General features: G+C 41.0%; 1 protein-coding gene across 2 annotated transcripts; it reads left to right on the top strand.

The window, feature by feature from the left end:
- Nucleotides 1–5,198: 5,198 nt before the first annotated feature.
- Nucleotides 5,199–24,041, top strand: LOC115150783 (NEDD8-activating enzyme E1 catalytic subunit). Of its 2 annotated transcripts, XM_029694456.1 has the most exons (18): nt 5,205–5,252; nt 5,383–5,421; nt 6,065–6,185; nt 6,391–6,471; nt 6,752–6,834; nt 8,450–8,530; nt 8,881–8,924; nt 9,044–9,108; nt 9,325–9,480; nt 9,582–9,684; nt 12,142–12,255; nt 22,343–22,396; nt 22,571–22,607; nt 22,709–22,790; nt 22,900–23,000; nt 23,116–23,179; nt 23,303–23,357; nt 23,521–24,041. In XM_029694456.1, exons 1-18 carry the CDS (start codon nt 5,233–5,235, stop codon nt 23,607–23,609), a joined length of 1,389 nt encoding a protein of 462 aa, XP_029550316.1. In that variant the 5' UTR covers nt 5,205–5,232; the 3' UTR covers nt 23,610–24,041. The 2 variants fall into 2 exon arrangements, with proteins under 2 accessions (XP_029550317.1, XP_029550316.1); XM_029694457.1 differs by lacking the exon at nt 5,383–5,421 and having other exon boundaries at nt 5,199–5,252.
- The last annotated feature ends 621 nt before the right edge of the window (nt 24,042–24,662 follow it).

Raw genomic sequence — 24,662 nt, 5'->3', positions numbered from 1 at the left:
TAAATCTACAGGCTAGGTATGCCTAGTATGTAAAACACAAACATTACTCCAAGTCAAGTTTATAAAGTGGCAAGAAAAAGTATGTGAACCCTTTGGAATTACAAGGATTTCTGCATAACTTGGTCATCAAAATTGATCTGATCTTAATCTACATCACAACAATAGGCAAGAATATTGTGCTTAAACTAATAACACACACATTATAGTATTTTTCTTGTCTATATTGAATAATTTAAACATTCACAGTGTAGGTTGGGAAAAGTATGTGAACCCCTAGGCTAATGACTTCTCCAAAAGCTAATTGGAGTCAGGAGTCAGCTAACCTGGAGTCCAATCAATGAGACGAGATTGGAGATGTTGGTTAGAGCTGCCTTGCCCTATAAAAAATACACCAAAAATTGAGTTTGCTATTCACAAGAAGCATTGCCTGATGTGAACCATGCCTAGAACAAAATAAATCTCAGAAAGACCTAAGATTAACAATTGTTGACTTGCATAAAGCTGGAAAGGGTTACAAAAGTATCTAAAAGCCTTGATGTTCATCAGTCCACGGTAAGACAAATTATCTATAAATGGAGAAAGTTCAGCACTGTTGCTACTCTCCCTAGGAGTGGCCATCCAACAAAGATGACTGCAAGAGCACAGCGCAGAACTCTCAATGAGGTTAAGAAGAATCCTAGAGTGTCAGCTAAAGACTTACAGAAATCTCTGGAACAAGCTAACACCTTTGTTGACGAGTCTACGATACCTTAAACACAAAACAAGAATGGTGTTCATGTGAGGACACCACGGAAGAAGCCACTGCTGTCCAAAAAAAACATTGCTGAATGTCGGAAGTTTGCGAAAGTGCACCTGGATATTCCACAGCGCTACTGGCAAAATATTCTGTGGACAGATGAAACTACAGGTGAGTTGTTTTGAAGGAACACACAACACTATGTGTGGAGAAAAAAAGGCACAGCACACCTACGTCAAAACCTCATCCCAACTGTAAAGTATGGTGGAGGGAGCGTCATGGTTTGGGGCTGCTTTGATGCCTCAGGGCCTGGGGAGCTTGCTATCATCAACGGAAAAATGAATTCCCATGTATATCAAGAGATTTTGCAGGAGAATATAAGGCTATCTGTCTGCCAGTTGAAGCTCAACAGAAGTTGGGTGATGCAACAGGACAACGACCCAAAACGTAGAAGTAAATCAACAACAGAATGGCTTCAACAGAAGAAAATACACCTTCTGCAGTGGCCTAGTTAGAGTCCTGACCACAACCCAATTGAGATGCTGCAGCATGACCTCAATAGAGCACGTCACATCAGACGTCCCAAGAATATTGCTGAATTGAAACAGTTTTGTAAAGAGGAATGGTCCAAAACGATTGTGCAGGTCTGATCCACAACTACAAAAAAAGTTTGGTTGAGGTTATTGCTGCCAAAGGAGGGTCAACCAGTTATTAAATCCAAGGGTTCACATACTTTTCCCACCCTGCACTGTGAATGTTTACATGGGGTGTTCAATAAAGACATGAAAATGTATAATTGTTTGTGTGTTATTAGTTTAAGCAGACTGTGTTTGTCTATTGTTGTGACCAAGATGAAGATCAGATCAAATGTTATGACCAATTTATGCAGAAATCCAGGTATTTCCAAAGGGTTTACATATACTTTTTCTTGCCACTGTATATTCTTAATTCCATTCCTTTACTTAGATTTGTGTGCATTAGGTATTTGTTGTGAAATTGTTAGATATTACTTAATAGATATTGCTGCACTGTCGGAACTAGAAGCACAAGCCTTTCGCTACACCCGCAATAACATCTGCTAAACGTGTATGTGACCAATAAAATTTGATTTGATTTGACATATGCTGAGCACTTGTTGGCTACTTTTCCTTCACTCTGCAGTCCAACTCATCCCAAACCATCTCAATTGGGTTGAGGTCGGGTGATTGTGGAGGCCAGGTCTTCTGATGCAGCACTCCATCATTCTTCTCCTTGGTCAAATAGCCGTTACACAGCCTGGAGGTGTGTTCTGGGTCATTGTCCTGTTGAAAAACAAATGATTGTCCCACTAAGCGCAAACCAGATGGGATAGGGTATTGCTTCAGAATGCTGTGGTAGACAAGCTGGTTAAGTGTGCCTTGAGTTCTAAATAAATCACAGACCGTGTCACCAGCATAGCACCCCCACACCATCACACCTCCTCCATGCTTAAAGGTGGGAACCACACATGCGGAGATCATCCGTTCACCATCTCTGCATCTCAAAAAGACGCAGCGGTTGGATCCAAAAATCGCTAATTTGGACTCATCAGACAAAAGGACAGATTTCCACCAGTCTAATGTCCATTGCTCATTTTTCTTGGCCCAAGCAAGTCTCTTTGCAGCAATTTGACCATGAAGGCCTGATTTACACAGCCTCCTCTGAACAGTTGATGTTGAGATGTGTCTGTTACTTGAACTCAGTGAAGCATTTATTTGGCCTGAAATTTCTGAGGTTGGTAACTCTAATAAACGTATCCTGTGCAGCAGAGGTAACTATGGGTCTTCTTTTCCTTTGGCGACCCTCATGAGAGCCAGTTTCATCATAGCGCTTGATGGTTTTTGCGACTGCACTCAAGTAAATTTTCCGTATTGACTGACCTTCATGTCTTAAAGTAATGATGGACTGTTGTTTCTCTTTGCTTATTTGAGCTGTTCTTGCCATAATATGGACTTGGTCTTTTACCAAATAGGGCTATCTTCTGTATACCCCCCTACCTTGTCACATCACAACTGATTGGTTCAAACGCATTAAGAAGGAAAGAAATTCCCCAAATTAACTTTTCAGAAGTACACCTGTTAATTGAAATGCATTCCAGGTGACTACCTCATGAAGCTGGTTGAGAGAATGCCAAGCGTGTGCAAAGCTGTCATCAAGGCAAAAGGTGGCTACTTTGAAGAATCTTAAATATTAATTACATTTTGATTTGTTTAACACTTTTTTTGGTAACTACATGATTCCATATGTGTTATTTCATAGTGTTGATGTCTTCACTATTATTCTACAATGTAGAAAATATTAAAAATAAAGAAAAACTCTTGAATGAGTCAGTGTGTCCACACTTTTGACTAGTACTGCATATCATTTTTTTTGGTGGATTTTGGAAAGTCTCCCAAGACCCCATTTTCTTATCAGGCGAAACCACATGGGGCCGTGAACCCTAGTTTGGGAACCGCTGGTGTAAATAGATAGCACTACATCTAAAAATAACACCCAAGAGAAGAGTGATGTAAATATATGCCAAGGCAGCCCTGAATAATTGATTGTGCTGCAGATTGCATCCAGGCCAATAAGGGCAACTGACATTAATTGCCACTCTCAAGGACTATTTCTTCTTGAACAGAAATGTACTTCAGACAGGCTATTTTCCCATCCCCTCTGAGACTGTTAACTGGTTTTATGGGTAATTGCTAATCTTAAAGAGCTGTTCCCTCAGCAGTGTAATTATCAAGTAATTACCAATGAGTCACATTCACCTTCTTTGCCATTATTAAACCACCATCCATCCAACCACTAGCGGTTCTGGGGGGGCGGAGGCTGTGCCCCTGTGACAACAATTTTGGACCCTCTTGTGTCCCCCCTAAATGTGGAGTATGAAATAATTTTTACACAAATAATTTTTGCTATCTTTCTTTTTTTACATCTGTTATTAGACAGAAAATGCAAATAAATTGTTGAATGATTATGAACATGGTCTTTTGCCTGCTAATGCCTGCAATACAGTGAAGAAAACGATATAACGTCTAATGTAACTGGCCCCTCTATCAGTACAACTGGCCCCAGCTTGGCCCCCCCAGTTGAAATGGTCTAGAACCGCCACTGCATCCAACACCTGGGACCAAATAAAACGTAGTTACAAACGAACCACAATTAGAAGTAAAACGTTACATAGACCATGTGAAAGAGAACGGAAAGCAGGGTACCTGAAATACACTGCATGTTTGCTTTTTCTGTACTCGGTCTACCCTTATTCAATATGTTTGATCTTCCACGAGTTTATCTCTGTCATTTCATAGTATATACTACCACCTACTGGTATCATAGTGAATAAAGGCTTTCCCAAGGGGTTCTAGTCTAGATCTCGGTTTCCAAATCTCGGTCTTGGTGCACGTTTTAGTTTTACACAGATGATAAGCCTACTATTGGTTTCTCGATACTGATGACCTGACTTTACATAACAGGTTAGGAGAACTAACGTAGTAGGTTTGAATAATTAAAGTAGAAGGTTAGGAGAATTAACGTTGAACGTAGGTTAAGGTTAGTTTAAGGGTTAGGCTTAGCTAAAATGCTACAGTTGTCCCTGACACAACTCCAACGTGCACGTTTTGGTCCCTACTCTATATTCTACCCAGTAGCCACAAACGTAGAAGCCATCAGCAGTGGTGGAAAAAGTACCCAATTTTCATACTTGAGTAAAAGTAAAGATACCTTAAAAGAAAATTACACAAAGTAAAAGTGAAAGTCACCCAGTAAACTACTACTTAAGTAATAGTCTAAACGTAGTTGGTTTTAAATGTACTTAAATCAAAAGTAAAAGTATAAATTATTTAGAATTTCTCATATTAAGCAAACCAGACGAGACGATTTTCTTGTTTTTTTAATTTACGGATAGCCAGGGGCACAGTTCAACACTCAGACATAATTTACAAACAAAGCATTTGTGTTTAGTGAGTGCCAGATAAGAGGCAATAGGGATGATCCCTTTATAAGTGCGTGAATTAGACCATTTTCGTGTCCTGCTAAGCATTCAAAATGTAACGAGAACTTTTGGGTGTCAGGGAAAATGTATGGAGTAAAAAGTACATTCTTTTCTTTAGGAATGTAGTGGAGTAAACGAAAAACTGCCCAAAATATAAATAGTAAAGTAAAGTACAAATACCCCAAAAAACGATTTTAAGTAAAAAAATAAATGTAAGTACTACTTAATAAGTACTACTTAATAAGTACTTTACACCACTGCCATCAGTTCAGAAAAACCATCACCACACGGTCCTTGCTATTCAGAATCCTTGGGACGTCCTTACCCCATAGAAATGTAAAATGGTTAAGGTTAGGGTAGGGGTTAATGTTAGAAGTTAAGAGTTAAAGGTTAGGGTTTATGATAGGGACGTTTCAAGGATCTGGGATTGCACTGTCCATTCCACACTGGTGTCCGTGCAATGCATTGTGGGTAGCTATTTGTCTTCCTGGGCACGAAAATGGCGGATACAGACGAGCCGTAAGTAGCTGCAGAAGTAAACAAGCAAGACATAGCCGTTAACTGCCCGAACGATGCTTTCACATCCCATTAACTGGTTACCTGCTGAAAGCAAAGCATGAATGAAACTTCTTTTATTCTCTCTTTTTAGGGAGAAGAAAAGAAGGAGAGTAGTGGAGCTGACTGAGAAGTTAGTAATGAATTGCTAGAACTGGCAGCAGGTTTGAGAGGGTGAATAGAGCAGGGATTAAAAATCTGTCTCTAATAACTCAGACGGCAGCTAAATCCAAATAAATATATAGCTACGCTAGCTAGTTCTAACTAGCCTACAGTAAATATTTCCTGTTGTTGTTGGTCTATAACATAGTATCCCTACAAATGGCTGCTTTGAAACCGATTCAACCATTGAATGGGCTCCCGAGTGACCCGGCTGTCTAAGGCACTGCATCTCAGTGCTAGAGGCGCTGAGACATTTACTGTAGTGTTGGCTAGCTAGCTATCCACTTACTGGCTGTCAATAAGGTACTGTGCTTCTTCCATAGCATGGCACCCTAGGTGCAGCGACACACGTTTAAACCATCACAGAGTTATAAACAAAAACATGAGACAATAAGATATGTCATAAGGTTGCTGCTAGGTAATCATGACTGTACTTTCTACATATTATTGTTTATAAAATAACAATGCTTCTCTGCTATTTGCATGTCTGCTATAAACATGTATGGCAGCTGTTTCTAATTAATAAAACATTTATTAGATAATGAAGTTTCATCTTCCTCAAATGTCTCCCCACTGACATATTTAGCTGGACTCCTGTCCTGTGTTCTCTCCAGGATGGTGGTGGATGGGGGCAGCGGAGACGGGGGCGAATGGGAAGGACGATGGAACCACATCAGTACGTTTCTGGAAAGACCAGGACCTTTCACTCACCCTGACTTTGAGCCGAGCACAGAGGTAATCATCACAGTGTATACACAAAGTTTGTAAATAAAACAAGGAACAGCACTGAATGGGTTGCAAATCATTTCATACTAAAAGCCATGGTTCATGTCATACCAGAGCTCAGTTGCACATCTGAATACTTTTGATTGTGCTGTGATGTCCTCCTTTATTACTGATTAACCTAACCCTAACGGAAGTTTTGCTTATTTCCTTACAGTCGCTCCAGTTTTTGTTGGACACCTGCAAAATACTTGTTATTGGAGCAGGTGGCCTTGGATGTGAACTTCTCAAAGATCTGGTATGATTTCATCTCTTGAATGCAAATGCTACTCTAAAACATATTTTCCCTTTGCAATGAGTGGCAATGTGAGAGATAGACCTGCACACACTGTTCTGCTAGTAACCGTTAGTTTGCGTATCATATCTTTCATGGAAATGTAGAATAGCCTATTTCTTGAGGAGAAAGATACCCAGTGTAGTCTTACTTAAGTAGTTTAATTAGGACACTTAGAACAACATTGGTTCTGATAGATATTCACTCTGTCTTTTTCCCATCTTTTGGGGATGCTGTGGACCAGGCCTTGTCAGGTTTTCGTCACATACACGTTGTTGACATGGATACCATTGACGTTTCCAACCTCAACAGACAGTTCCTCTTTAGGTCAGATCATTTTCCTTTTACTTTTTTCTACTCATCCCTTGTCGTTATTGGTGTTGTTGATTTTGTACATACAGTGCATTCAGAAAGTATTCAGACCACTTTACTTTTTCCACATTTTGTTACGTTACAGCCTTATTCTAAAATTGATTTAACAAAAATCCCTCATCAATCTACACACAATACCCCATAATGACAAAGCGAAAACAGGTTTTTAGAAATGTTTTAAAAATGGGAAATACCTTATTTACGTTAGTATTCAGATCCTTTGCAATGAGACTCGAAATTGAGCTCAGGGGCATCCTGTTTCCATTGATCATCCTTAAGATGTTTCTACAACTTGATTGGAGTCCACATGTGGTAAATCCAATTGATTGGACATGATTTGGTAAGGCAAACACCTGTCTATATAAGCAAAAACCAAGCCATAAGGTCAAAGGAATTGTCCGTAGTGCTCAGAGGCAGGATTGTGTCAAGGCACAGATCTGGGGAAGGGTAAGACATATTTTTTGCAGCATTGAAGGTCCCAAGAACACAGTGTCCTCCATCATTCTTAAATGGAAGAAGTTTGGAACCACCAAGACTCTTTCTAAAGCTGGCTTCCCGGCTAAACTGAGCAATCGGGAGAGAAGGGCCTTGGTCAGGGAGGTGACAAAGAACCTGATGGTAACTCTGAAAGAGCTCCAGAGTTCCTCTGTGGAACCTTTCAGGAGGGCAACCATCTCTGCAGCACTCAGTCAGTCCAGATGGAAGCCACTCCTCAGTAAAAGGCACATGACAGCCCGCTTGGAGTTTTCCAAAAGGCACCTAAAGGACTCTCAGACCATGAGAAACAGCATTGGTACGCAAACTGGTCTGATGAAACCAAGATTGAACTCTTTGGCCTCAATGCCAAGCGTCATGTCTGGAGGAAACCTGGCACCAGCATGTTTGGAAGCATGGTGGTGGTAGCAGCATCATGCTGTGGGGTTGGTTTTCAGTGGCAGGGACTAGGAGACGAGTCAGGATCGAGGGAAAGATGAACGGAGCAAAGTACAGAGTGATCCTTGATGAAGAGCGCTGCTCCAGAGTGTTCAGGACTTCAGACTGGGGTGACGGTTCACCTTCCAACAGGACAACGACCCTAAGCACACAGCCAAGACAATGCAGGAGTGGCTTCGGGACAAGTCTCTGAATGTCCTTGAGTTGCCCAGCCAGAACCCGGACTTGAACCCGATCAAACATGTCTGGAGAGACCTGAAAATAGCTGTGCAGCGACACTCCCCATCCAACCTGACAGAGCTTGAGAGGATCTGCAGAGAAGAATGGGAGAAACTCCCGAAATACAGGTATGACAAACTTGTAGCGTCATAACCAAGAAGGCTCGACAGGCTGTAATCGCTGCCTAAGGTGTGTCAACAAAGTACTAAGTAAAGGGTCTGAATACTTATGTAAATTATATATTTCAGTTTTTATTTTTAGTACATTAGCAAACATTTCTAAAAACCTGTTTTTGCTTTGTCATTGTGGGGTATTGTGTGTAGATCAATTTTAGTGTAAGGTTGTAGCGTAACAAAAAGTGGAAAAAGCCAAGGGGTCTGAATACTTTTTCTAATGGATGGTATGTGTATCTCTGAAGGCTGAAGGATGTGGGTCGGCCAAAGGCAGACATTGCAGCGGATTTTATCAATGGCCGCATTCCAGGATGCAATGTGGTCCCGTATCCTTTGGAGATTAAGTAAAATGGATGATTTTGGAGTTGATTTATAATAATAATAATAATAATAATAATAAATAATAATACATTATTATTATTATAGCCCAGGTTAATAAAAAAAAGTTTAATTGTCACCTACACCGGATAGGTGTTGTTTTACAAGATCAGCCATAGTAGTACTGCTCCCCTGGAGCAAATTAGGTTTAAGTGCCTTGCTCAAGGGCACATTGACAGATTTTTCACCTTGTCGGCTCGGGTATTCAAACCAGGGCCCTTTCAGTTACTGGCCCAACGCTGTAACCACTAGGCTACCTGCCACCCTAATCTACTGATATCCTTATAAAATTGCACAGCCATTTCAAGAAAATACAAGACTTTGATGAGTCGTTTTACAGACGTAAGTACTGGGATTCTTCTATCCTCATCTTCTTCCAGATTACTCATTATGGGAAATATCAAATTAGCTGTATGTTTTGTTTCATTTTAAATAATTACAGCTTTGTCTCCCTCACCCAGAATTCCACATAATAGTTTGTGGACTCGACTCCATAATCGCCAGGAGGTGGATGAATGGCATGTTGGTATGTTATTACAAAATGTATTCTAAGTTAAATATAGATCAAGTCAAAAGCAATCTAGTACTCACTTGTTTGAGTACCCTAATGTCCTGCACAGATTTCCATGATCAATATATAAAAAGCCAGTCCATTAGATTTAAAAAAAAGATTGTTAAACAGAGATCAGTGTGGTCTGCCTTTTTCACAATTTACCCTGTGTGATTTTCAATTCCTCTCTAGCTGTCTCTGCTGGTTTATGAAGACGGGGCGCTGGACCCCAGCTCCATCATCCCGCTGATTGACGGGGGGACAGAGGGCTTCAAGGGAAACGCTCGGGTCATCTTCCCTGGCATGACTGCCTGCATCGACTGCACCCTGGAGCTCTACCCACCACAGGTGTGCTAGCTTTTGTTTTACGTCCAGATGTATCAGGATGGCTATTCTTTTTATTCCAGGATCTAATGTGTTTCTTCCTCTAAATATATTTATTTTGTCAGATTAACTTCCCCATGTGTACGATAGCCTCCATGCCCCGGTTACCAGAACATTGTGTTGAGTATGTCCGCATGCTGCTGTGGCCTAAAGAGAAACCCTTCGGAGGTATGTACCCAACCAGCTTGTCAGTTGACCAGGTATTACTGTGCCTTCGTTTCCTCACAGATTATGCTTTTGATTCAAATATTTTAATGCTCCATAAGGAGTGACAGATTTATTTCATTAGTAGTACCAGCGTTAGGTACCGTGGCAAGAAAAAGTATGTGAACCCTTTGGAATTACCTGGATTTCTGCATAAATTGGTCATACAATTTGATCTGATCTTCATCTAAGTCACATTACATTACATTTACATTTAAGTCATTTAGCAGACGCTCTTATCCAGAGCGACTTACAAAATTGGTGCATTCACCTTATGATATCCAGTGGAACAACCACTTTACAATAGTGCATCTAAATCTAAAGTCACAACAATAGACAAACACAGTCTGCTTAAACAATTATACATTTTCATGTCTTTATTGAACACCGTGTAAACATTCACAGTGCAGGGTGGGAAAAGTATGTGAACCCTTGGATTTAATAACTGGTTGACCCTCCTTTGGCAGCAATAACCAGAACCAAACTTTTTCTGTAGTTGCGTATCAGACCTGCACAACGGTCAGGAGGAATTTTGGACCCTTCCTCTTTACAAAACTGCTTCAGTTCAGCAATATTCTTGGGATGTCTGGTGTGAACCGCTCTCGAGGTCATGCCACAGCATCTCAATCGGGTTGTGGTCAGGACTTTGACTGGGCCACTCCAGAAGGTGTATTTTCTTCTGTTGAAGCCATTCTGTTGTTGATTTACTTCTGTGTTTTGGGTTGTTGTCCTGTTGCATCACCCAACTTCTGTTGAGCTTTAACCTGTTGGGGCTAGGGGGCAGTATTTGCACGGCCGGATAAAAAACGTACCCGATTTAATCTGGTTACTACTCCTGCTCAGAAACTAGAATATGCATATAATTAGTAGATTTGGATAGAAAACACTCTAGTTTCTAAAACTGTTTGAATGGTGTCTGTGAGTATAACAGAACTCATATGGCAGGCCAAAACCTGAGAAGGTTCCATGCAGGAAGTGCCCTGTCTGACAATTTGTTGTCCTTCTAGGTTATCTCTATCAAAAATACAGCATCTCTGCTGTAACGTGACATTTTCTAAGGCTTCCATTGGCTCTCAGAAGGCGCCAGAAAGTGGAATGAGAGCTCTGCAGTCTCTGGGCTAAGTACAGCAGCTCTGTTTCTTACTGGCCTGCCTGGGGACAGTGACACTGGAGATGCGCATTCATGTGAATTCTCCATTTTGTTCTTTCAGTCTTTGAACGAATACAACATCGCCCGGTTGGAATATTATCGCTATTTTATGAGAAAAATTGCATAAAAATGTATTTTAAACAGCATTTGACATGCTTCGAAGTACGGTAATGGAATATTTTGACATTTTTTTGTCACGAAATGCGCCCGCGCGTCACCCTTCGGATAGTTAACTGAACGCATGAACAAAACGGAGCTATTTCAATATAACTATGGATTATTTGGAACCAAAACAACATTTGTTGTTGAAGTAGAAGTCCTGGGAGTGCATTCTGACGAAGAACAGCAAAGGTAATCCAATTTTTCTTATAGTAAGTCTGAGTTTGGTGAGGGCCAAACTTGGTGGGTGTCAAATTAGCTAGCCGTGATGGCCGGGCTATCTACTCAGAATATTGCAAAAATGTGCTTTCGCCGAAAAGCTATTTTAAAATCTGACACCGCGATTGCATAAAGGAGTTCTGTATCTATAATTTTTAAAATAATTGTTATGTATTTTGTAAACGTTTATCGTGAGTAATTTAGTAAATTCATCGGAAGTTTGCGGTGGGTATGCTAGTTCTGAACATCACATGCTAATGTAAAAAGCTGCTTTTTGATATAAATATGAACTTGATTGAACAAAACATGCATGTATTGTATAACATAATGTCCTAGGAGTGTCATCTGATGAAGATCATCAAAGGTTAGTGCTGCATTTAGCTGTGGTTTTGGTTTTTGTGACATATATGCATGCTTTGAAAATGGCTGTGTGATTATTTTTGGCAGGGTACTCTCCTGACATAATCTAATGTTTTGCTTTTTGAAATCGGACAGTGTGGTTAGATTAACGAGAGTCTTGTCTTTAAATGGTGTAAAATAGTCATATGTTTGAGAAATTGAAGTTTTGCATTTATGAGGTATTTGTATTTCTCGCCACACGATTCCACTGACTGTTGACTATTCATTTTCCAACCTACACATTTTCCAACCTACACTGTGAATGTATAAATGATGTATTCAATATAGACAAGAAAAATACAATGATATGTGTGTTATTAGTTTAAGCACACTGTGTTTGTCTATTGTTGTGACTTAGAGGAAGATCAGATCACATTTTGATGACCAATTTATGTAGAAATCCAGGTAATTCCAAAGGGTTCACATACTTTTTCTTGCAACTCTACTTGAAGATCCCTTAATATTTCTAACCTGATTGTGTGTTGTATTGTCAGATGGTGTGGGGCTGGACGCAGATGACCCGGAGCACATCCAGTGGGTGTACCAGAAGTCTCAGGAGCGGGCAGCAGAGTTCAGCATCACAGGAGTCACCTACAGACTCACCCAGGGTGAGAACACACATTCTGCCATACTGAATTGTGCTGCCATTCTTGTACCTCCGTAAGGATCTGACTAGGGTTGAATACCGGGAAACAGGTTACTGAGATTTCCTGCTTAAACCCACTCCAAATCTTTCTCGTAATCAATTCCATTCAAATTGCATTCAAAATAGATCATCCTGTTCAAGATTGTTATATATCTCTCAATGTCCTAGCCTACCTCTTTCAGGTAATACATTCAATAGTATTAGCCGTATATTTACTTAATGAATGATGGGTTATGCATAAGCTTCTAACTTATAGGCCCTGTCTCTTGCGCAATACTCACCTGCGCTCCCCTGGCCTCTCTCCTTTAAAAAACACCCCTTAGCTCTTGGTAGTCCCACAAAATGTTTAATCGAGGGGAGGGGGGGGGGGGGCATTTCTTATACTAATAGCCTTTTCAAGGACTTTAACATGTAATGGGAGTTTGAATCAAGAGAGAACGCACGATGGCGGTAGGCTATAACATTTTTTTGTACACCCATATCCATTCAATCTGTATGAAGAGAAGTGAAAGCCGTCTACATCTTTTTTTAATCCTGTATTATTCAAGCATGCCATTACAATGATTAAGTTAAGGAAAACAAAACGTTTCATTTCAGAAAGAACACGCTGCGTAGAAATATGCTCATCCATTTATTCAGCAATGAATAATGCATGTCTTGGCGATATAGGCTCTGCTCCTTCAGGGTAACTCACTGCCCGAGTAAAGCGGCCATATAAAATAAAGCCTACGAGCAGTGAGTGCGGTAAGCTATACCAATCCCCCTAGCAGGAACAGGGAACCTAAAAGGTGGAGGCTGGGGTGGGAGCAAGAATACTGCACGAACTCATATATGTTTCACAAGCTCAGAATCAATACATTGTAGCAGCAGAGGATCAGAGTGAAGCTGGGATCAATTGAGAACCAGTAGCGGCGCCGATGCAGAATTGGGCGCCAATAACTCAGAGCTATCCCTCAGTGCTGACAAAGGAACCAGAACCGTGATGAGTTCCAGTGTCTTGTCATTGGTTGCCAGCATCAATGTTGAACAGAGGTTCGCCAGGTGCTGCCCGTACTCAGCATGCAGGCAGCACAACATGAGAGGACAAAGCAGTGTTCTGATGATGACGACAATGTTCCACATGACAACAATGTTCCACAGAACTTAAGAGATCATGCAAGATTAAAGGGAAGGAACATTTAGTGTAATCAGACTGAAGAACCCCTAAAGCCATCATACGGACCGCCTCTGGAAAAGCATAATGTAAACCCAACACCGTTGCCTTAACGTGAACTCAAACTTGTGCTACTGAGAGAGAGGAGAGATACTGATATGCATGTTCGTTGCCTCTCTGTAGTCCATGAAGAGTAGGCAGACAGATGGATTCTTGAGCAGTCTGCATGCTGAAAGGTCCTAACGCTCAATATGAACTGAATCCCTGCTATTGGAACATAAGGCACATTTGCTCTCCTGAAATTGGAATAGAAAAGGCATACGTGGTTAAATAACAGAAGACATTGTACAGATCGAAGACCATACAGTAGACTGCTGCAGAGCGGCACAGCTCAGCCATGACATACAGTAGCATTACATAGCATAACATACAGTATTACTAACGAACCCCCAAAACCGCAAATAACATTGGCGACGTACCCACCTTATCTAAATAGCCTAATGTCCTACTGAAGTTGTTCAGCAGTAGTTGATGCATCTGCAGCATGCACAGTGAGACTGACCTGATAATCAAAACCTAGACCTACATATAGTCTACTTGAGCTGAAGGCTAATGTCTAACGGTATATTCTGGTAAGCCAAAAGAGAAGAATAAATGACCTGATAACAAGAGAAATAGATTACTAGATAATAAGCCTGTATATACAGTGCATTCGGAAAGTATTCAAACCCCTTGACTTTTTCCACATTTTGTTATGCTACAGCCTTCTTCTAAAATAGATTAAATAATTTCCCCCCTCAATCTACACACAATACCCCATAATGACAAAGTAAAAACAGGTTTAGACATTTTTGCAAATGTATGAAAAATAAAAAACAGATACCTTATTTACATACGTATTCAGACCCTTTACTCAGTACTTTGTTGAAGCACCGTTGGCAGCGATTACAGCCTCAAGTCTTCTTGGGTATGACGCTAAAAGCTTGGCACACCTGTATTTGGGGAGTTTCTCCCATTCTTCTCTGCAGATCCTCTTAAGGGCTGTCAGGTTGGATGGGGAGCGTCGCTGCACAGCTATTTTCAGGTCTCTCCACAGATGTTAGATCGGGTTCATGTACGGGCTCTGGCTGGGCCACTCAAGAACATTCAGAGACTTGTCCCGAAGCCACCCATGTATGGTCTTGGCTGTGTGCTTAGGGTTGTTGTCCTGTTGGAAGGTGAACCGTCGCCCCAGTCTGAGGTCCTGAGCGCTCTGGAACAGGTTTTCATCAAGGATCTCTCTGTACTTTGCTCTGTTCCCTCAATCCTGACTAGTCTCCCAGTCCCTGCTTCTGAAAAACATCCCCACAGCATAATGCTGACACCACCATGCTTCACCGTAGGGATGGTGCCAGGTTTCATCCAGACGTGAAGTTTGGCATTCAGACCAAAGAGTTCCATCTTGGTTTCATCAGACCAGAGAATCTTGATTCTCATGGTCTGAGCGTCCTTTAGCAGCCTTTTGGCAGACGCCAAGTGGGCTGTCATGTGTCTTTTACTGAGAGTGGCTTCTGTCTGGCTACTCTACCAAAAGGCCTGATTGGTGTGCTGAGTGCTGCATAGATGGTTGTCCTTCTGGAAGGTTATCCCATCTCCACAGAGGAACTCTGGAGGTTCTTGGTGACCTCCCTGACCAAGGCCCTTCTCCCCCAATTGCTCAGTTTGGCCGGGCGGCAGCTCTAGGAAGAATCTTGGTGGTTCAAGAACTTCTTCCATTTAAGAATGATGGAGGCCACTGTGTTCTTGGGGACCTTCAATGCTGCAGAAATGTTGTTGTACCCTTCCCCAGATTTGTGCCTCAACACAATCCTGTCTCAGAGTTCTACGGGAAATTCCTTCAACCTCGTGGCATGGTTTTTGCTCGGTCATGCACTGTCAACTGTGAGACCTTATATAGACAGGGGTGTGCCTTTCCAAATCATGTCCAATCAATTGAATTTACCACAGGTGGACTCCTCATCTCAAGGATGATCAATGGAAAAAGAATGTTGAGTCTCATAGCAAAGGGTATTTGGTATTTTATTAGGATCCCCATTAGCTGTTGCAAAAGCAGCAGCTACTCTTCCTGGGGTCCACACAAAACATAAAACAATACAGAATGACATAATACAGAACACAATTCGACAAGAACAGCTCAAGGACAGAACTACAGTTGAAGTCAGAAGTTTACATACACCTTAGCCAAATACATTTCAACTCAGTTTTTCACTATTCCTGACATTTAATCCTAGCACAAATTCCCTGTCTTAGGTCAATTATGATCACCACTTTATTTTATGAATGTGAAATGTCAGAATAATAATAGAGAGAAGGATTTATTTCATCACATTCCCAGTGGGTTAGAAGTTTACATACACTCAATTATTATTTGGTAGCATTGCCTTAAACAATTTAAACTTGCAACCTTTCGGTTACTAGTCCAACACTCTAACCACTAGGCTACCTGCCGTCCTTGTTCAACAGCCACACCATTCATTACCAGATTCTGCTGAGGTCTAGCACTTAAGGAATGATTTGTACCAAATACAATGCTCTTAGTTTTAGAGATGTTTAGGACCAGTTTATTACCGGCCTCTCATTCTAAAACAGACTGCAACTCTTTGTTAAGAGTTTCAGTGACTTCATTAGCTGTGGTTGCTGATGCGTATATGGTTGAATCATCAGCATACATGGTCACACATGCTTTGTTTAATGCTAGTGGCAGGTCATTGGTAAAAATAGAAAAGAGTAGAGAGCCTAGAGAGCTGTTGCAGTGGTTCCCAAACTTTGTATAGTCCCGTACCCCTTCAAACATTCAACCTCCAGCTGCGTACCCCCTCTAGCACCAGGGTCAGCGCACTCTCAAATGTTGTTTTTTGCCATCATTGTAAGCCTGCCACACACACACACACTATATGATACATTTGTTAAACATAAGAATGACTGAGTTTTTGTCAGAACAGTGACAAAGAGCTCTTATAGCACCAGGGCGCAAATAATAATATAATAATAATCAATTATTTTGCTCTTTATTTAACCATCTTACATATAAAACCTTATTTGTTCATCGAAAATTGTGAATAACTCAACACAGGTTAATGAGAAGGGTGTGCTTGAAAGGATGCTCATAACTCTGCAATGTTGGGTTGTATTAGAGGCTTAAATCAGGCTTAAATCATTTTCTGCACACAGTCTGTGCTTGTATTTAGTTTTCATGCTAGTGAGGGCCGAGAATCCACTCTCACATAGGTACGTGGTTGCAAAGGGCATCAATGTCTTAACAGCGCGATTTGCCTAGGCAGGATAATCTGAGCGCAGCCCTATCCAGAAATCTGGCTTCTGATTAAATTACATTTTTACATAACCGCTTGTTGCAATTTCGATGAAGCTGCCTTGTTCAGATATCGGTAAGTGGACTGGAGGCAGGGCATGAAGGGGATAATGAATCCAGTTGTTTGTTTCATCCGTTTTGGGAAAGTACCTGCGTAATTGGGCACCCAGCTCACTCAGGTGCTTCTTTATATCACATTTGACATTGCCAGTAAGCTTGAGTTCATTTGCACACAAAGAAAACATAGAATGATGGAAAGACCTGTGTGTTGTCCTTGTGAATGCAGACAGAGAAGAGCTCCAACTTCTTAACCTGTCTGGGAACGTGGGACGCTTGCGTCCCACCCTAGTCAACAGCCAGTGGAATTGCGTCACGCGAAATACAAAACCTCATAAATGCTATAACTTCAATTTCTCAAACATATGACTATTTTACACCCTTTTATAGATACACCTCTCCTGAATCGAACCATGTTGTCCGATTTCAAAAATGCTTTACAGCAAAAGCAAAACATTAGATTATGTTAGGAGAGTACCCTGCCAAAAAAATCACACTGCCATTTTCAAAGCAACTAGATGCATCACAAACACCCAAAACACAGCTAAATGCAGCACTAACCTTTGACAATCTTCATCAGATGACACTCCTAGGACATCATGTTATACAATACATGCATTTTTTGTTCGATAAAGTTCATATTTATATATAAAAACAGCATTTTACATCGGCGCGTGACGTTCAGAAAATATTTTCCCTCAAATGCTTCCGGTGAATCAGCGCTACAATTTACAAAATTACTATTAGAAAACATTGTTAAAATGTAATATTGTCATTCAAAGAATTATAGATTAACATCTCGTGAATGCAACCGCATTGCCAGATTTAAAAATAACTTTACTGTGAAATCACACTTTGCAATGAACGACGTTGTATGCTCAGAAAAATAGGCTAGGCGATACATGTTAGCGCCATCTTGGAACCATCTAAAATCAAAAATACTATTGTAAATATTCCCTTTGATTATCTTCATCAGAAGGCACTTCCAGGAATCCCAGGTCCACAACAAATGTAGTTTTGTTCAAAAAAGTTAATAATTTATGTCCCAATAGTTCCTTCTTGTTAGCGCGTTCCGAAGGCTACTCATAATGTACTGAAGCGCGCGGGACTTGTCACTAATGTGCAAAAAATATATATTTACGTTCGTTCAAACATGTCAAACGTTGTATAACATAAATCTTTAGGGCCTTTTTCAACCAGAGCTTCAATAATATTCAAGGCGGACGATTGCATTGTCTTACTAAACGTTTCGGAACAAAAGGGTTCCCATGGGCGCCCGCGTCATAGTAGTAACGGCCCTCCCCCTGTGACCAACTTCCCAAGCCTCTCTTTGGGTCGGTTTCTACCACAGAAGACTCAAACCACTTTGTAAAGACTGTTGACATCTAGTGGAAGCCTTAGGAAGTGCTAAATGATTAATAAGTCCCTGTGTGTTTCAATGGCAAAGGTTTGAAGTGATTCCACACATCAGATTTCCACTTCCTGTTAGGATTTGTCTCAGGGTTTTGACTGCCATATGAGTTCTGTTATACTCACAGACACCATTCAAACAGTTTTAGAAACTTTAGAGTGTTTTCTATCCAAATCTACTAATTATATGCATATTCTGGTTACTTGGCAGGAGTAGTAACCAGATTAAATCGGGTACGTTTTTTTATCCGGCCGTGCAAATACTGCCCCCTATCCCCAACAGGTTAATCATAGCCTCAATTTTGTCCCGCACATTGAGTATAGTTGGGGAGAGTCCCTGTAATCCTAGATTCAGATCATTCAGGCAAGAAAAAACATCACCCAGATAGGCCAGTCGTGTGAGAAACTCGTCATCATGCAAGCGGTCAGACAAGTGAAACTTATGGTCAGTAAAGAAAACTATAAGCTTGTCTCTCAATTTAAAAAAAAACGTGTCAATACTTTGCCCCTTGATAACCAGCGCACTTCTGTATGTTGTAAAAGCGTTACATGGTCTCTGCCCATATCATTGCATAATGCAGAAAATACACGAGTGTTCACGGGCCTTGCTTTAACAAAGTTAACCATTTTCACTGTAGTGTCCAAAACATCTTTCAAGCTGTCAGGCATTCCCTTGGCAGCAAGAGCCTCTCGTGGATGCTGCAGTGTACCCAAGTGGCGTCGGGAGCAACTGCTTGCACTTGTCACACTATGTCTCCCTGTCATGGCTTTTGCGCCATCAGTACAGATACCAACACATCTTGACCACAAGTCCATTTGATGTCACAAAGCTGTCCAGTACTTTAAAAATATCCTCTCCTGTTATCCTGGTTTGCAGAAGAGGATGTCCTCCTTAATTGACCCCCCATAAACGTAACAGACATATACCAGGAGTTGCGCCAGGCCCGACGCGTCTGTTGACTCATCCAGCTGTAACGCATAGAATTCACTGGCTTGTAATTGTTTCAAAACATCTCCTGCCATGTCACTGATGCGTCGTGAAACGGTGTTATTTGATGAAGTCATTGTCTGTCTAGTTTTTTTTACTTTTTCCCCCAGCATTGTCCCAGCTATACACACGGCAGCAGGAAGAATTAAGTCCTCCACAATAGTATGGGGCTTGCCTGTCCTAGCCACTCGGTAGCTCACCATATAAGACGCTTCTAGCCCCTTCTTGTTAATGGTATCTGTTGCTTTTATACATGTCTTACTACTCGAAAGGCATTTTAATTCTCGCTCAAAAACTCCCATGGCTTATTTTTCATATTGTCATGTTTTGTTTCTAAATGTCTGTACAAGAGTGAAGGTTTCATTGAGTTGTGAGATAGTACTTTTGCACATATAACACACTGTGGCTGAGGAAAGGCACTACTCCCAATATAAGTGAACCCCAAATCAATGTAGTTCTCATCATATTTACACCTCTTCGATGGTCCAACGTCCCTGTCTGTTGTTCGGTGCTTTCCCGGGTAAGGGGGCAGTAGCTTTTCGGCTGCATCAGATTCACAACTGTCAGTGTCCATGCTAGCTGGGCGAACAGCAAATGTAGAATTACTGATGCTAGCATTGGATGTGCTCTTGGAAGCAGAACAACTTGTGTCGTCGATAGATGCAGGTGTAGTACTGCTAGTAGTAGCAGTACTACCAGTAGAGCTGGTATGTGTCTCTATGCACGCAGGCCTTACTAAATGGACTGTTTGAAAATGTGAAGAACATTTTTTTTTGTTTTTATATATGTATATCTTTTTTTTAATGTGAATCACATTTTTATTTGGTGTACCCCCGACGGCATTGCACGTACCCCAGTTTGGGAATACCTGCTGTATTGGATAACGGCACAATCATTTGGGATTTTTGGGGCTTGGGCTCATAAAATGTCTTTAATGTATGGCTTATCAGGCTCAGGCAACATCAGGCTTGAATTTTCAAACTTCTAATCAAATACAGAGATGTTTATATGCCTTATATGCTTTAGAATGACACTTCCGCAGTCTGGGTAGCCATTTGACTAGATGTTCAGGAGTCTTATGGCTTGGGGGTAGAAGCTGTTTAGAAGCCTCTTGGACCTAGACTTGGCGCTCCGGTACCGCTGGTCGAGCGGTAGCAGAGAGCACAGTCTATGACTAGGGTGGCTGGAGTCTTTAACAATTTTTAGGGCCTTCCTCTGACACCGCCTGGTATAGAGGTCCTGGATGGCAGGAAGCTTGGCCCCAGTGATGTACTGGGCCGTTTGCACAACCCTCTGTAGTGCCTTGCTGGGAACATTTGTAAAATACCGGGAAAATATTCAACCCTGAATCTGACCCACAGCCAGAAAAAAAACAAGCTTTTAAACTGTTAATAATATTTGGGCATGAGTACACTCAGCGTATCTACAATACCCCATTTACAATAGATTATTTTAATTTTTTTTACTTCCTTTGCAATTTTAGCCAGAATGTACACTACCGGTTGAAAGTTTTGTGACACCTACTCATTTAAGGGTTTATCTTTATTTTTACTGTTTTCTACATTGTGGAATAATAGTGAAGACATCAAAACTATGAAATAATACATATGGAATCATGTAGTAACCAAAAAAGTGTTAAACAAATAAAAATCTATTTTATATTTGAGATTTTTCAAATAGCCACCCTTTGCCTTGACAGCTTTGCACACTCTTAGCATTCTTTAAACCAGCTTCATGAGGTAGTCACCTGGAATGCATTTCAATTAATAGGTGTGCCTTCTTAAATGTTAATTTGTTGAATTTCTTTCCTTCTTAATACGTTAGAGCCAATCAGTTGTGTTGTGACAAGGTAGGGGGGTATACAGAAGATAGCCCTACTTGGTAAAAGACCAAGTCCATATTTTGGCAAGAACACCTCAAATAAGCAAAGAGAAATGACAGTCCATCATTACTTTAAGACATGAAGGTCAGTCAATACGGACAATTTACTGGAGTGCAGTCGCAAAAACCATCAAGCGCTATGATGAAACTGGCTCTCATGAGGATCGCCACAAGAATGAGAGACCCAGAGTTACCTCTGCTGCAAGACCCAGAGTTACCTCTGCTGCAGAGTATAAGTTCGTTAGAGTTACCAGTCTCAGAAATTGCAGCCCAAATAAATGCTTCACAGATACATCTCAACATCAACTGTTCAGAGGAGACTGCGTGAGTCAGGCCTTCATGGTCAAATTGTTGCAAAGACAACACTACAAAAGGACACCAATAATAAGAAGAGACTTGCTTGGGCCAAGAAACACAAGCAATGGACATTAGACCGGTGGAAATCTGTCCTTTGGTCTGATGAGTCCAAATTTGAGATTTTTGGTTCCAACCGCCGTGTCTTTTGAGAGATGTGGTGTGGGTAAACGGATGATCTCCGCATGTGTATTTCCCACCGTAAAGCGGGGGGGTGCTTTGCTGGTGACACTGTCTGTGATTTATTTAGAATTCAAGGCAAACTTAACCAGCATAGCTACCACAGCATTCTGCAGCGATACGCCATCCCATCTGGTTTGCTTTTTGGGACTATCATTTGTTTTTCAACAGGACAATGACCCAACACACCTTCAGGCTGTGTAAGGGCTATTTGACGAAGAAGGAGAGTGATGGAGTGCTGCATCAGATGTCCTGGCCTCTACAATCCCCCGACCTCAACCAAATTGAGATGGTTTGGGATAAGTCGGACCACAGGGTGGAGGAAAAGCAGCCAACAAGTGCTCAGCATATTTTTTTACTCCTTCAAGACTGTTGGAAAAGCATTCCATGTGAAGCTGGTTGAGAGATTGCCAAGAGTGTGCAAAGCTGTCATCAAGGCAAAGGGTGGCTACTTTGAAGAATCACAAATCTAAAATATATTTTGATTTGTTTAACACTTTTTTGGTTAGTACATGATTCCATATGTGTTATTACATAGTTTTGATGTTTTCACTGTTATTCTGCAATGTAGAAAATAGTAGGAACGTTAATAAAACCCTTGAATGAGTAGGTGTTCTAAAAATGTTGACCGGTAGTATTGTCACAGTTAATGTTTCATTTTTGTTCATGTGCTACAGGTGTTGTAAAGAGGATCATCCCGGCTGTGGCGTCCACAAATGCAGTCATTGCTGGTAAATGAGTACACACTAAAGGAAATGTGAACGTTTTATTTGGCTAGTTTTATTTGTGCATAAAGGTTTTACGAGCTGTATTAAACATTAGGCAGCATTGTGATTGGATTTTCTGTATTTGTTTGTTAGTAAATAGAAATGTCTTTAGCTAATTACTTTTTGACCCCATTTTAGCTGCTTGTGCCACGGAGGTCTTCAAAATAGCATCAAGGTGAGTTTTCAATTGCTGATTTACTACTAAACCAGTCCATAAGTACATGGAAGTGCATATGCATTCCACAACAGCTTCATGACTTTCCGCTTTGTCTGCAGTGCCTACATTCCTCTGAACAACTACATGGTGTTCAATGACGTTGATGGTCTGTACACCTATACGTTTGAGGCAGAGCGAAAGGTGGGTTTTCTGTGTACTGGGATTTCTGTGTACAGCTCTCAGGTTAACAATGGTATGATGATAATAATACATTTTTGTCTAACACCTCTATATTTGTTTGAAATGTCAGGAGAACTGTTCATCCTGCAGCCAAGTCCCCCAGGACCTGCATTTCTCTCCCTCAGCCAAGCTCCAGGAGGTGCTAGATTACCTGACTGAAAATGCTTCTCTGTAAGTTATCCTGCCACGTAGGTTTTATGTTTCCTGAATTCTGTGACCCCAATGTGATATTATAGTTTGGACTGCGTCTTGGTCATAATGACACGCACAACTGTACATTTTTCAGACAAATGAAATCTCCAGCCATCACTGCGACATTGGAAGGAAAAAATAAAACATTGTATTTACAGGTGAATTTTCACATTTTGATATGCGATATGTAATGTATTTTGTTCTGATCACGGTGAAAAGAATAGTCTTGAGCAGGCATACAAGTGGTTGGCTGGCTATTGACTCATATTTTGCTTTGACAGACTGTCGCGTCAATTGAACAGAGGACACGCCCCAATCTGAGCAAGTCACTGAAAGGTGAGGTCCCTAATTGTAATATATGCCATGTAGGTTTGATACAGGTATAATAGTGTTTCATATTGATGACATTATGCTTACCCAGCCTTCATTACTGTCTATAGTGTGTGCTTCTAGTCCTCTTTGTGGTTGGACTCATTCTTGTAATGAACTTTTTTCCCAGAGCTGGGTCTGTTAGATGGGCAGGAGCTGGCCGTAGCAGATGTCACCACTCCCCAGACTGTGCTCTTCAAACTCAGCTTTACCTCTTAGGACCAGCATGTTCTCCCCAACATCAAACACCAGACGTCGTTGTTATTACTTTTCTAACAGAGTACCGGGTATTTGAAACGGCAAATAAACTAGACGTTTTACAGTGTATTTAAGTGAATATGTAAATGTATTTCATATCCAGTTCTCTGACATACTTGTAGACTCATGTCTATGAATGCATTTGGTTGTGGAAAGCCAAACTACTCCACTGTCATATTTGATCATATCTGCAACTGTTAGTGATGTATTTGCGTTATATGCACTGCAACCTCTCAAGTTCTGTTACACTGGAGAAAAGAACAGTACCATATTTAAATTGATTTCTCTTACAGTTTCTTGTGAGTTTAATTCATTTTCATTTCGTTGCAGTAACTCCTTCATGGGGTTTTGCACACTCGGACACAACCGGAATAAATGTTTTCCTGTACAATACATGTCTTCTGTGTTACTTATGACTGAGGCTTCAGGCTGAGTGGGCAAATTGTTTTCCTTGTTGTATATCCATTAGGTTATTGTGCAAATATTGTAGAGTTAATGAATGTGCTGACTCTGCAATTTACACAGAACATTTGTTATTAACATCCAAATGATGTCTCTACCCAGTAATAATTATACTTCCAAGTTGTTTAATGGTGCATGCACAGTTTTAAGCTTTAATGTGAAGAAGGTACTACTCCAATAAATATACATGTATTTTCTGAATATTTGCCAGTAGGTCAGGACACATACAGTATCATGACATCACATGTGGACAGTTGACATCTTCGTGGTTTTTCTGAAAAAATTCTACTTGAAACCGATGTCGATGGTGATAATGTTTTGGCGGTGGGTTGCGGTCTATTTCTAATGCCCCGTGTACACCAGTTGCACCGCAGCCGCCGTTTCTCTTAAAAAATATATATATTTCACTGTGACCTGCTGCTGACTGTGAGGCAGGCTGTGGCTGAGTGAGTGGTGGGGGGTGTGTGCCTCGACACAATCCTGTCTCGGCGCCCCATACGGACAATTCCTTCGTGTTTGCACTGACCCACTGTCAACTGTGGGAACTTATAT

This window comes from Salmo trutta, chromosome 16, assembly GCF_901001165.1.
Source record: "Salmo trutta chromosome 16, fSalTru1.1, whole genome shotgun sequence".
In the NCBI taxonomy this organism is placed as follows: domain Eukaryota; kingdom Metazoa; phylum Chordata; class Actinopteri; order Salmoniformes; family Salmonidae; genus Salmo; species Salmo trutta.
This window is presented reverse-complemented; position numbering and strand designations above follow the sequence as displayed.

What these genes read in the sequence shown, in the direction of transcription:
- LOC115150783 (XM_029694456.1), top strand. Translation starts at nt 5,233, where the DNA reads ATGGCGGATACAGACGAGCC. An exon ending in TGATGAGTCGTTTTACAGAC is followed by an intron (nt 8,925 to 9,043) that starts GTAAGTACTGGG and finishes TCCCTCACCCAG; the next exon opens with AATTCCACATAATAGTTTGT. An exon ending in ATAAAACATTGTATTTACAG is followed by an intron (nt 23,180 to 23,302) that starts GTGAATTTTCAC and finishes TTGCTTTGACAG; the next exon opens with ACTGTCGCGTCAATTGAACA.